Source organism: Bufo bufo, chromosome 4 (genome assembly GCF_905171765.1).
Source record: "Bufo bufo chromosome 4, aBufBuf1.1, whole genome shotgun sequence".
In the NCBI taxonomy this organism is placed as follows: domain Eukaryota; kingdom Metazoa; phylum Chordata; class Amphibia; order Anura; family Bufonidae; genus Bufo; species Bufo bufo.
The window spans coordinates 2177055-2189712 of NC_053392.1; the positions used below are offsets into that span (position 1 = coordinate 2177055).

Sequence of the window (12658 nt, forward strand, 5' to 3'; positions counted from 1 at the left end):
ATATTTTTATTGTGTTTCTATACAGAATATTGTGTTTTATGTATATTTTATATGAATCTAGAAGGTAACAATAAATGTGGATACATATATTTGGTACTTGCATCCCTGGATCCGATGAAAGCTGTAATGGCACCGGACGGGGTTAAACGCAGAGTGTGCTTGGCGTGCACGCTGACCTGCATTCCCTGGATTTTGTGTGGCTGTCATGGCCCATGAACAGGTAGGAACTAGAGTTAGGGACCACTCAAATAGAGGCGACCTTGACGCGGTGAGTGGCTTACTACGCTTTGGCCAAAATGTACACCAATGCCTCATCCAGCATGGAGGGCAGAGTGCTGGATGTAGAGTGCTATCACATTTGTATTTTTCGTTTATATTTGATAAAGAGTCGACCATCTATTACTAATTGTACTGGCCTGGACATGTGCTGGTGTGAGCAGGAGGACCTTGTGTGACCTGCAGGAGTTTTATCCATGACGGTGTAGTGTGTTACTAACGGTAATCTTTCAGACTGTGGTCCCAGTCTTCAGGTCATTGACCAGGTCCTCCCGTGTAGTTCTGGGCTGATTCCTCACCTTTCTCAAAATCATCCTTACCCCACGAGGCAAGATCTTGCATGGACCCCCAGACCGAGGAAGATTGACAGTCATCTTGTGTTTCTTCCATTTTCTAGGAGGACTTCTTAAAGAAACACTAACAGGTCTGCGAGAGCAGAATTCCTGCTGGTTGGTAGGTGATCAGATACTTATTTCATGTGATAAAATGCAAATTAATTATTTACAAATCATACAATGTGATTTTCTGGATTTTTTTTTATTCTGCCTCTCCCAGTTGAAGTGAACCTACGATACAAATTACAGACCTCTCCATTCTCTGTAGGTCGGAAAACCTGCAAAATCTCCAGAGCATCAAATCCTTATTTCCCCACTGTAGACTGAAGTTTGTGGGTGTAACGTGAAAAAATGTGGAATAGGTCAAGGCCAGGGGTGTGAATACTATTTAAGGCACTGTATATAACTTTCTAGTCACGATTCACACACACAGGCGTTTTTCATGCATTTTTTATATGTTTTCCTTCACTGCACATTTACAGTATTTATATCTCAGTTTCCCGGTATCCTGCTCATTCCTAGACTGCGTCCGTTCTCCTCTGCAGACACGCTCCAGTGCAGGGCTCCAGTGCGGGGGCTTCAGTGCGGGGGCTTCAGTGCGGGGGCTTCAGTGTGGGGGCTTCAGTGCGGGGACTCCAGTGCGGGGCTCCAGTGCGGGGGCTCCTGTGCGGGGGCTCCTGTGCGGGGGCTCCTGTGCGGGGGCTCCTGTGCGGGGGCTCCTGTGCGGGGCTCTAGTGCGGGGCTCCAGTGCGGGGCTCCAGTGCGGGGGCTCCTGTGCGGGGGCTCCTGTGTGGGGCTCCTGTGTGGGGCTCCTGTGTGGGGCTCCTGTGCGGGGCTCCTGTGCGGGGCTCCAGTGCGGGGCTCCAGTGCGGGGCTCCAGTTACTCTCGTTGTCAGGTTATTTCTCAATATGATTTTATATACATACCATAATGGAGGGGGGGTTGGGGGCACTGCCTGTGTGGAGGCTGATGAGATACCGTGAGTCCGATACGGCAGTTTGTTACTATGGCCCCCGGTTGTGTGGACAGGGCATTGCTAATTTCGCTGCCACACAAGGGGTGATGTCATGTGACACGTCTGGCGTCCCGGGTTGTGGTAGCCATGTCTTCTACAGGTACCAGATATTCAGACAACACCCAGATAATGGAAGTTTAGAGAAATTGTAGACAGGAGTTATGGGGGTACATAGGAGACACATGTCAGATCATTTAGGGCCCCTGAAGAAGGCAACCAGCTAATGTCGGAGCTCCCTCAGGTCAGGGTGATTCTCCCCTTTTATGTATTATGGCCCTGATTTATCAACAGAGGACAATAAAAGTAAATTAATGAAGATGACGAAGAACAGGAGATAAATCACAGGAGACACTATCCCCCCAGACGTATTATCTCCTCCACACACTGAGACCCTCCATATGAAAAATGACCTCAAAAGCGAAGCGCTCCATAGAAAAGTCCACAAACACCTGGATTTCTGAAACTCACTAAACTAAAACCGGTCACAGAATATCGGAAGATGAGTCTTACAAATAAAGGGACAAAAAGGGCAGAAAACCCTGGGACTGAGGGACTACTGCTTAATGTGTATGAGGCCTGAAGGACTAGACCTTCAAGTGTAATCTCCATGTGTGATCAACAGTGACTATTGTGGATATATTATCTATTATTATAGTTATAGTGCCCCCCCCCCCCTAATGTATTCTTCACTAGGGTGTAATCCTGTGGATGGAGAGAGACACTGACTCCAGATCTCCCCTCAGAATCCCTCCCGGGATCATGGCCCCATCTCCAGTAATCTAGTCCCTAGAAGCTGGAATATCCTTCCCCTCCAGCCCCTTCTGGACTCTTCTAGAGAATCCCCCATCCCCCTCCTCTGGCAGAGAGCTCCATAGTCCCCCTGCTCTTACAGTAAAGACTCCTCCTCTATGTTGTGGAGAAGGCTTCTTTCCTCTAGACGTAGTGGAGGCCTCCTTCTTCTAGTATCATCTAGATGTCAGACTAGTGGTAGAAATCCTCCCTCCAGGCCACACTGGGGACAACCTGCCTACTTCCCTCCTCATGGCTCCGCGGTGGCCGATCTTCAGCTTCTCCGTCCCTTGGAAGGTCTGGAGGCCGTTCTCCAGGAGCCTCTTCCTATCACTTCCTATGATGGATTCTCCAGAATACAATAAAGAGGAGAGAAATCTAGAAAGGTTTACCTCTCCGCTCAGCAGGGAGATGATCTCCAAGGTGAGGTCTAATATTCTTCTGCTGATCTCCTTCCTGTCCATCCTTGGTGGAGGAGCTGGAGGAGATCCTCCAGGACAAGGAGAGAGCCCGGGGATAAAGGTGGATTCTGGAGAGAAGAAGAGAGACCCCACAGAAGTGACTACAGACCAGGACCTGCTCTGTATCTGTGCACTGCAAGGGCTGCAGGACCTGTGATGACGTCACCATCATGTGATCAGGAGGGGCGGTGCTCAGCAGTGGGGAGAAGAGGTGATGTAGGACCTGTGATGACATCACCGCCATGTGATCAGGAGGGGCGGTGCTCAGCAGTGGGGAGAAGAGGTAATGTAGGACCTGTGATGACATCACCGCCATGTGATTAGGAGGGGCGGAGCTGAGCAGTGGTAATGTAGGACCTGTGGTGACATCACTGCCATGTGATCAGGAGAGGCGGAGCGCAGCAGAGGCGAGAAGTGGTGACGTAGGGCCTGTGATGACGTCACCATCATGTGACATAAGGGGATGGAGCTTTTTAAGGAGAGACGAAAAGGGAGAAGAGTGAGAGATAAAAGCCAGAGAAATGCTGGGAGTTATTATTATTTATTATTAAAGCGCCATTCATTCCATAGCGCTGTACATATGATAAGCGGTGCACATACATAATACAGATAACTGTAATAAGCATAAACAAGACGAGTTACAGACTGGTACAGAAGGAGAGAGGGCCCTGCCCGCAAGGCTTACAATCTACAAGGTATGGGAGAAGGACACAGTAGGTGCGGGTGAAGCTGGTCATGGCGGTATAGAGGCAGCAGGGTCACTGGTTGTAGGCTTGTCTGAAGGGGTGGGTTTTCAGGTTCTTCCTGATGGTCTCCACTGTAGGTGAGAGTCTGATATGTTGGGGTAGAGTTCCAGAGTGTGGGGGATGCACAGGAGAAATCCTGGAGGAGATTGTGGGAAGAGTTGAGGAGAGCAGAGAAGCAGGTTTTGTGAGGATCGGAGAGTGCGTGTGGGGGTGTATCGGGAAAGTAGCTTAGAGATGTAGTGGGGGACAGGTTGTGGACGGCCTTGTATGTATTTGTTAGTATTTTGAACTGAATTCGCTGGGAAATGGGGAGTCAGTGAAGGGATTGGCAGAGGGGGAGGCAGAGGAGTAACAGGGTGAGAGGTGGATTAGTCGGGCAGCAGAGTTGAGGATAGATTTGAGGGGTGCGAGAGTGCTAGATGGAAGGCCACAGAGGAGAGTGTTGCAGTAGTCTAGGCGGGAGATGATGAGGACATGTACAAGAGTTTTCGCAGATTCAAAGTTAAGGAAAGCGTGGATGCGGGAGATGTTTTTGAGTTGGAGGCGGTGGAAAGGGCTTGGATGTGCGGTCGGAAGGAGAGGGCAGAATCCAAGGTCACTCCGAGGCAGCGGACTTGGTTGACCGGGGAGAGTGTGCAGCCATTGATCGTGATAGATAGGTCTGTTGGGGGGGTTAAACAAGATGGGGGAAAGATGATGAATTCTGTTTTATCCATGTTAAGTTTTAAAAAGCGAGAGGAGAAGAAGGATGATATGGAAGATAGACATTGTGGGATTCTGGATAGTAAGGTGGTGATGTCTGGACCAGAGAGGTAGATTTGTGTGTCGTCAGCATAAGAGTATATAAATTCAGGACCTAACCTGGGTAAGGTTATTTCACAAGTTTATTTACAGATGCCTGAACAGGCTATAGAACCTATCTTGGCCCAGGTGAAAATTATTACTTCACTTTTATTACGAAAAATATTATTAAAACCTGACACTGAATGTGTACGTGATACACTACTTGAATAATCACAGACAAGGAAACAAAAAAGCTACAGGAATGTTAAAAACACAGTCATCACTCCACTGGTGAACATGTTTGTTAGTCAATTAGAGGGGGCAAAGAGATGTGCACAATCTCTCACCCTTGTGACTATGGAGGCAGATTCCTGCCGTACCGCGTCTGCGGTGTTGTCGCCAAATTAATCAGGTTGTCAGACACCCATGAAGAGTAGTGGGAGACTTGATACGTTGAATCAATGCCACATAGAATTAAGGCAGTTCTGAAGGCAAAAGGGGGTCCAACACCGTATTAATATGGTGGCACTAATAATTCTTTAGGTGAGTGTGTGTGTATATATATATAGATGCTTGGGGCACATCCACATACATATATACAGTACAGACCAAAAGTTTGGACACACCTTCTCATTCAAAGAGTTTTCTTTATTTTCATGACTATGAAGGCATCAAAACTATGAATTAACACATGTGGAATTATATACATAACAAACAAGTGTGAAACAACTGAAAATATGTCATATTCTAGGTTCTTCAAAGTAGCCACCTTTTGCTTTGATTACTGCTTTGCACACTCTTGGCATTCTCTTGATGAGCTTTAAGAGGTAGTCCCCTGAAATGGTCTTCCAACAGTCTTGAAGGAGTTCCCAGAGATGCTTAGCACTTGTTGGCCCTTTTGCCTTCACTCTGCGGTCCAGCTCACCCCAAACCATCTCGATTGGGTTCAGGTCCGGTGACTGTGGAGGCCAGGTCATCTGGCGCAGCACCCCATCACTCTCCTTCATGGTGAAATAGCCCTTACTTTCAACGTTTTCCCAATTTTTCGGCTGACTGACTGACCTTCATTTCTTAAAGTAATGATGGCCACTCGTTTTTCTTTACTTAGCTGCTTTTTTCTTGCCATAATACAAATTCTAACAGTCTATTCAGTAGGACTATCAGCTGTGTATCCACCTGACTTCTCCTCAACACAACTGATGGTCCCAACCCCATTTATAAGGCAAGAAATCCCACTTATTAAACCTGACAGGGCACACCTGTGAAGTGAAAACCATTTCAGGGGACGACCTCTTGAAGCTCATCAAGAGAATGCCAAGAGTGTGCAAAGAAGTAATCAAAGCAAAAGGTGGCTACTTTGAAGAACCTAGAATATGACATATTTTCCGTTGTTTCACACTTGTTTGTTATGTATATAATTCCACATGTGTTAATTCATAGTTTTGATGCCTTCAGTGTGAATCTACAATTTTCATAGTCATGAAAATAAAGAAAACTCTTTGAATGAGAAGGTGTGTCCAAACTTTTGGTGTGTACTGTATATATATATCTACCCATACCTGGGCCCATAATGGCCAATATATACATGGCCATACAGGGAATATATATCTCTATTGGCCATATAAAGGGGCCCATATATATACATCTATACACATATCAATGAAGGGGCAGATACATATATACATACACTCACCTAAAGAATTATTAGTGCCCCCATACTAATACGGTGTTGGACCCCCTTTTGCCTTCAGAACTGCCTTCATTCTACGTGGCATTGATTCCACAAGGTGCTGATAGCATTCTTTAGAAATGTTGGCCCATAGTGATAGGACAGCATCTTGCAGTTGATGGAGATTTGAGGGATGCACATCCAGGGCACGAAGCTCCCGTTCCACCACATCCCAAAGATGCTCTATTGGGTTGAGATCTGGTGACTGTGGGGCCATTTTAGTGCAGTGAACTCATTGTCATGTTCAAGAAACCAATGTGAAATGATTGGAGCTTTGTGACATGGTGCATTATCCTGCTGGAAGTAGCCATCAGAGGATGGAGACATGTTCTCATTCTGTTTACCCCAAATTCGGACTCTACCATTTGAATGTCTCAACAGAAATCGAGACTCATCAGACCAGGCAACATTTTTCCAGTCTTCAACAGTCCAATGTTGGTGAGCTCGTGCAAATTGTAGCCTCTTGTTCCTATTTGTAGTGGAGATGAGTGGTACCCGGGGGGGTCTTCTGCTGTTGTAGCCCATCCGCCTCAAGGTTGTGCGTGTTGTGGCTTCACAAATGCTTTGCTGCAGACCTCAGTGGTAACGAGTGGTTATTTCAGCCAACGTTGCTCTTCTATCAGCTTGAATCAGTCGGCCCATTCTCCTCTGACCTCTAGCATCCACAAGGCATTGTCGCCCACAGGACGGCCGCATACTGGATGTTTTTCCCTTTTCACACAATTCTTTGTAAACCCTAGAAATGGTTGTGCGTGAAAATCCCAGTAACTGAGCAGATTGTGAAATACTCAGACCGGCCCGTCTGGCACCAACAACCATGCCACGCTCAAAACTGCTTAAATCACCTTTCTTTCCCATTCTGACATTCAGTTTGGAGTTCAGGAGATTGTCTTGACCAGGAGCACCCCCCTAAATGCATCGAAGCAACTGCCATGTGATTGGTTGACTAGAGAATTGCATTAATGAGAAATAGAACAGGTGTTCCTAATAATTCTTTAGGTGAGTGTATATATATATATACACCCACCTGACGTCCCTCTACAGTCCCCTTCTGGTATAATTCAGAATGTGCACTTAAAGAGCTGCATTTGGAAAGACCAAGGTCTGAAAGACCTAAGGACTTAGATTTATACCACTCGGTGTTCAGTCAGGTGTGACCAAGAGAGGAGGGGGCTACATTTGGCCTAATCAAGGGAGGACCAGATACAGGGGTGAAATAGTCAATGTAAACAAATACTCAATAAATCCAGCAGAGAAAGAGACATTAAAGCTCAATGGAAACATACCAGGGAATGAGAAGGAAAGAAGGTTGAGGGGTGTGGACAACAGTGATGGCCAGTTCGCCGCGTTCGCCCACGAACACATGCGAGCTGCCATCTTAACTGACAAGTCTGGCGATGCACAGGTAAGTCCTTACCTTTGCCTGTGCGCGAGCCGGTCTGAAATGAAATGTGGTCACCGGGCCCGGGGCCTTCATCGGGCTGTTCTCGGAACTGCCTGCACCCGGAGACGGCATTACATTTCAGACCGGCTCACGCACAGCAAAGGTAAGGACTTACCTGTGCATCGCCGGACTTGTCAGTTAAGATGGCAGATCGCATGTGTTCGTGGGCGAACTGGCCATCACTGGTGGACAATATCAGACTCTGAAAAAGCTGGGTGCAGCAGTTAGCTTCAATGCAGTTGTAGTCCTCTCCTATTATACATCTGATATCACATAACGGGCTCGACATGCTCGGAGTTGTGGTCCTCTCCTCTTCTACCTCCTCCTGTATTGTCCTCTGATATCACATAATAACAGGCTGGACATACTGGGAGTTGTAGTCCTCTCCTCTTCTAACTCCTCCTGTATTGTCCTCTGATATCACATAATAGCAGGCTGGACATACTGGGAGTTGTAGTCCTCTTCTCTTCCTCCTGTAATGTCCTCTGATATCACATAATAACAGGCTGGACATGCTGGGAGTTGTAGTCCTCTCCTCTCCTACCTCCTCCTGTAATTTCCTCTGATATCACATAATAACAGGCTGGACATGCTGGGAGTTGTAGTCCTCTCCTCTTCTACCTCCCCTGTATTGTCCAGTGATATCACATAATAACAGGCTGGACATGCTGGGAGTTGTAGTCCTCTCCTACCTCCTCCTGTAATGTCCTCTGATATTATATAATAACGGGCTGGACATGCTGGGAGTTGTAGTCCTCTCCTACCTCCTCCTGTAGTGTCCTCTGATATTATATAATAACAGGCTGGACATGCTGGGAGTTGTAGTCCTCTTCTCTTCTTCCTCCTCCTGTAATGTCCTCTGATATCACAGTAACGGCCTAGACATACTGGGAGTTGTAGTTCTCTAAAAATAACAATGATATATAACGTCTCATTCTTAATCCATAGACATTATTATAGAGCTGCTTCCCCTCTGCCCTTCTGGAAGGCTCTATAAGATTTTGGAGGTTGTCTGTGGGGATTTTTTGTACCTTCCTCTAGAAGATCATTGGTGAGGTCAGACCCTCATCTTGGAGGAGAGGGCCCGGGTCCCAGATTCTTCCAGGCTCCTTCAACTTTGTCTGTCTTTATGGAGCTGGTGCGCTGGGGTGCCGTCATGGAGGAGCAGGAAAGGGCATTCCACAAACTGTTCCCACAAAGCTGTCACCATACATCTGTCCACAATGTCTCTTCTGCTGAAGAATTAAGATTTCCCTTCACTGGAAATAAGAGGCCGACTACTGAAAACCCCCTCATAGCATTACTCAACCGACTCAAGACCCCCCATAGCATTACTCTCCTCCACTGACCCCTGAAGACCCCCCACAGCATTACCCCTCCTCCACTGACCCCTGAAGACCCCCATAGTATTACCCTCCTCCACTGACCCCTGAAGACCCCCATAGCATTACCCCTCGTCCACTGACCCCTGAAGACCCCCATAGTATTACCCTCCTCCACTGACCCCTGAAGACCCCCCCATAGCATTACCCTCCTCCACTGACCCCTGAAGACCCCCATAGCATTACCCTCCTTCACTGACCCCTGAAGACACCCCATAACATTACCCTCCTCCACTGACCCCTGAAGACCCCCCATAGCATTACCTTACTCCACTGACCCCTGAAGACCCTATAGCATTACCCTTTCCACTGACACCTGAAGACCCCCCATAGCTTTACCCAACTCCACCGACTCAAGACAAATAGTATTACCCTCCTCCACTGACCTATGAAGACCCCCCCATATCATTACCCTTCTCTACTGACCCCGAAGACTCCCATAGTACTACCCTCCTCCACTGACCCCTGAAGACCCCCATAGCATTACCCTCCTCCACTGACCCCTGAAGACCCTCATAGCTTTACCCTCCTCCACTGACCCCTGAAGACCCTATAGCATTACCCTTTCCACTGACCCCTGAAGACCCCCCATAGCATTACCCAACTCCACCGACTCAAGACAAATAGTATTACCCTCCTCCACTGACCTATGAAGACCCCCCATAGCATTACCCTCCTCCACCCGACTCAAGACCCCCCATAGCATTACCGTCCTCCACTGACCCCTGAAGACCCCCATAGTATTACCCTCCTCCACCGAATTTTACAGCTGGCACAATGCAGGCAGGTAACGTTCTCCTGGCATTCACCAGACTCGTCCATCAGATGTGTGATTGGTCACTGCACAGAAGACATCTCCACTGCTCCAGAGTCCAGTGGTCGTGTGCTTTACACCCTCCATCCCACGCCTGGTGTAGTGCCCTGGAGTTTCCCCTATACAAATTCATCAACTTCTCACTTTATTTCACTTTAAAAGGGTAACTTGCATTGACGTATACTGTTTATTACGGCGTAACTTCATGTTATATGTATGTTGTGATAAATATCCTGTTCATTATCACTGTATTTGTGAGGCTCTGTGAAAAGGGTTAATGAACATCTAGAGCAGGGGAATGAGCATGCGATCGTCGGATGCGTAATGCTGAGCTCCGCCCCCCCCCCCCCCCTTCCTGATCCGGAGCCGATCTTAAACAGACTAACCTAAATATGGAGAATAAAATAACGGACGTGGTGCTTGATCCGGAGCCGACGGCCCCATGTGTGCAGGCTTTGGAGCTGTGGCTGGAAGAGACACCACACGTGGAGTCCGGTTTGGCGTTCCTCGCTTCCCCTGACTGGCTCTGCTTCCTGGAGCCCACTCACGCAGTGGTAAAGTAAGGTGGCTATCAATTTGTGGCACGCTCGCGCTGAAGGCGATGTGGGGAAGGAATTTGCCAGTTAAAACGAAGCTGCACTGTATGTATGACGTGAGCTTGGACCCGGTAAGAGCGGGTCGGTGGCGCTTGGCACGCTCTGTCTGTTGTTGGTGTAATTTCTGAGAGGGGCAGAGAGGAAGTTTTGGAGAAGGAGTAGAAGTCTGGAAGAGGAGAGTACTGGAGGTATTACTGGAGAAGAAGTACTTCTGAAAGATACCCTTTATAAGGTTTATAAGATTCTTATTGCACTAAACTACTCAGCGTCCTCTAATCAATTCATGTGTTTGGATTGTGTAACATCTCAAACTCTTTCTAATTCTGGATCCATTAAACTGGATTTTGGACTGCTCCTCTCTAACCAACAGTTTGTGTCATCATATTAACACTAACAGTGCCTAACAGAGACTCACTTCTATCCAAAAAGCTCCTATTAGACAAGCTATTAACTAAGGAACTCTTGTATAATCTGTGATCTCAGTAATTAACCATATCTGTTACAATGCCAAAGAAAAAAAGAGACAAGCAGCACGGTTCCAATGTCGATAGACGCTCAGCTGGGGGTGCTGGTTTGGAAACAAGACAAAAATAAAATGTGTGGAGTAAATGTTTAACATCTACAACCTCTCCATCAAGAACCCTTAATCAAGGAAAAGAGGTGGAGGAGGGGATGGAAGCATGTCTAGAAGGAAAAGTGGGCACCCTTGAAGAGAAACGTGATTTTGAGCCAAGAATGGTGAAATAAATTTTGGGTGCAGTTACAAGGTTGGAAGGTATGTTGGGGAAGGTGGTAAATCAGATAGAAGGGATCCAAACAGATGTGAGTCTAATCAGAGATGTTTTGGTGAAATTGCGGGATCGTATGCAAGAGATGGAGGATAGAATATCACCACTAGAGGATTTACTAAGTAAACTTGAGAAAGATATTGCAATTATTAAACAGACTAGCCTAAATATGGAGAATAAAATAATGGACCTGGAGGATAGGTCCAGAAGAGTGAACTTGAGATGGGATGGAATACCTGAGGAAAAGGAGGGATTGGACTGTGTTGATTTCATGGAAAAATGGATTATGGAGAACTGTAAATCCAGGATACTGTCCAATTCTTTCGCAATAGAGAGAGCGCATAGGGTTCCAACTCAAAAAAGAAAACCAGGAGAGTATCCAAGGACAATCTTGACCAAGTTTGCATGTAATAGAGACCTGGAGACAGTCCTCAAAGAAGTCAGAGCCTCTGAGAAATTTGTAATTGATGGGACAAAAATAAGAGCTTATCCGGACTATTCAGTGGCAACTAGTGTTCAAAGGAAGAAATATGATGATATAAAAAGGAGGTTGAGGCAGGCCGGGGTTAAATATCATTTGGTTTTTCCAGCTAAATTGCGTGAGGTATATCAAGAAAAAGTGTTGTTGTTGTTTTAGTCCCCAAAATAAGTAAACAAATGGGCAGAGTTGAAGGGCCTGTAGTAATTGAAGGCGGCGGGTGAGGAGCTTGTCAGGCATGGCTAGAGGGCTCTCTATTAATATAGAATAGGGAACAACATGGTGGGGTTTTTTTTTGGGGGGGGGGGGGGGCGGATAGGGTTCCCTTGTGAGAAAAAGGGTTTTGTTTTTTTCCCCCTCTTCCCAGTCTGGAGGTGTTCATATTGTCCATTAAATGTTAAGAATTGTTTCAATTAATGTACGAGGGTTAAGAGAGAGACTGGATGGGGAGGTACTTGCCCGCTATCGTCTGCCCACAGGAAACACATTTAGATAGGGAATTTTTAAATTGTGTAGAAAAAAGATGGAAAGGTGCACGTTATCACTCAATATATACGTCATACTCAAGAGGGGCGTCTATTCTAGTGCATAATGAAATCAAATCCGAGTATGTCGCACTTAAGGCGGATGACTGCGGCAGGTATCTCTTCCTCCAGTGTAGAATGAATGATATAGCGATGGTAATAGCAAATAATATACATTCCACCTCCGTATAAACCCGATGTACTTTATGAGTTACAGGAATATATGATGGAGAGACAAGAATGTATATTGATTGCGGTTGGGGATTATAACGCAGTGATGGACCCAAGTAGAGAAAGAAAGTCCAAGAGTAAGACAAGGTATTGCAATACGAGTTTGGCTAGGTTGATAACCGAGTTTGGTTGGGTGGATGTCTGGCGGCTATATAATCCTGATGATAAGGTTTTTTCTTGTTACTCAAAGAAACACCAAACATGGTCAAGGATTGATATGATTTTTGGTAACAGGAAGTTGTAAGATAAAAATATAACATGTATGA

The 12658-nt window shown here is 46.5% G+C and overlaps 1 protein-coding gene across 1 annotated transcript in view; it reads right to left on the reverse strand.

Annotated features, from left to right (window-relative positions):
• LOC120997533 (oocyte zinc finger protein XlCOF7.1-like) overlaps positions 1 to 2926 on the reverse strand; it is a 63389-nt gene extending 60463 nt beyond the window's left edge. The window contains exon 1 of the mRNA XM_040427617.1: positions 2809 to 2926. Coding sequence (XP_040283551.1) covers positions 2809 to 2880 — 72 coding nt within the window. The 5' untranslated portion in view covers positions 2881 to 2926. The remainder of the gene's footprint in view (positions 1 to 2808) is intronic.
• Between the last annotated feature and the right edge of the window lie 9732 nt (positions 2927 to 12658).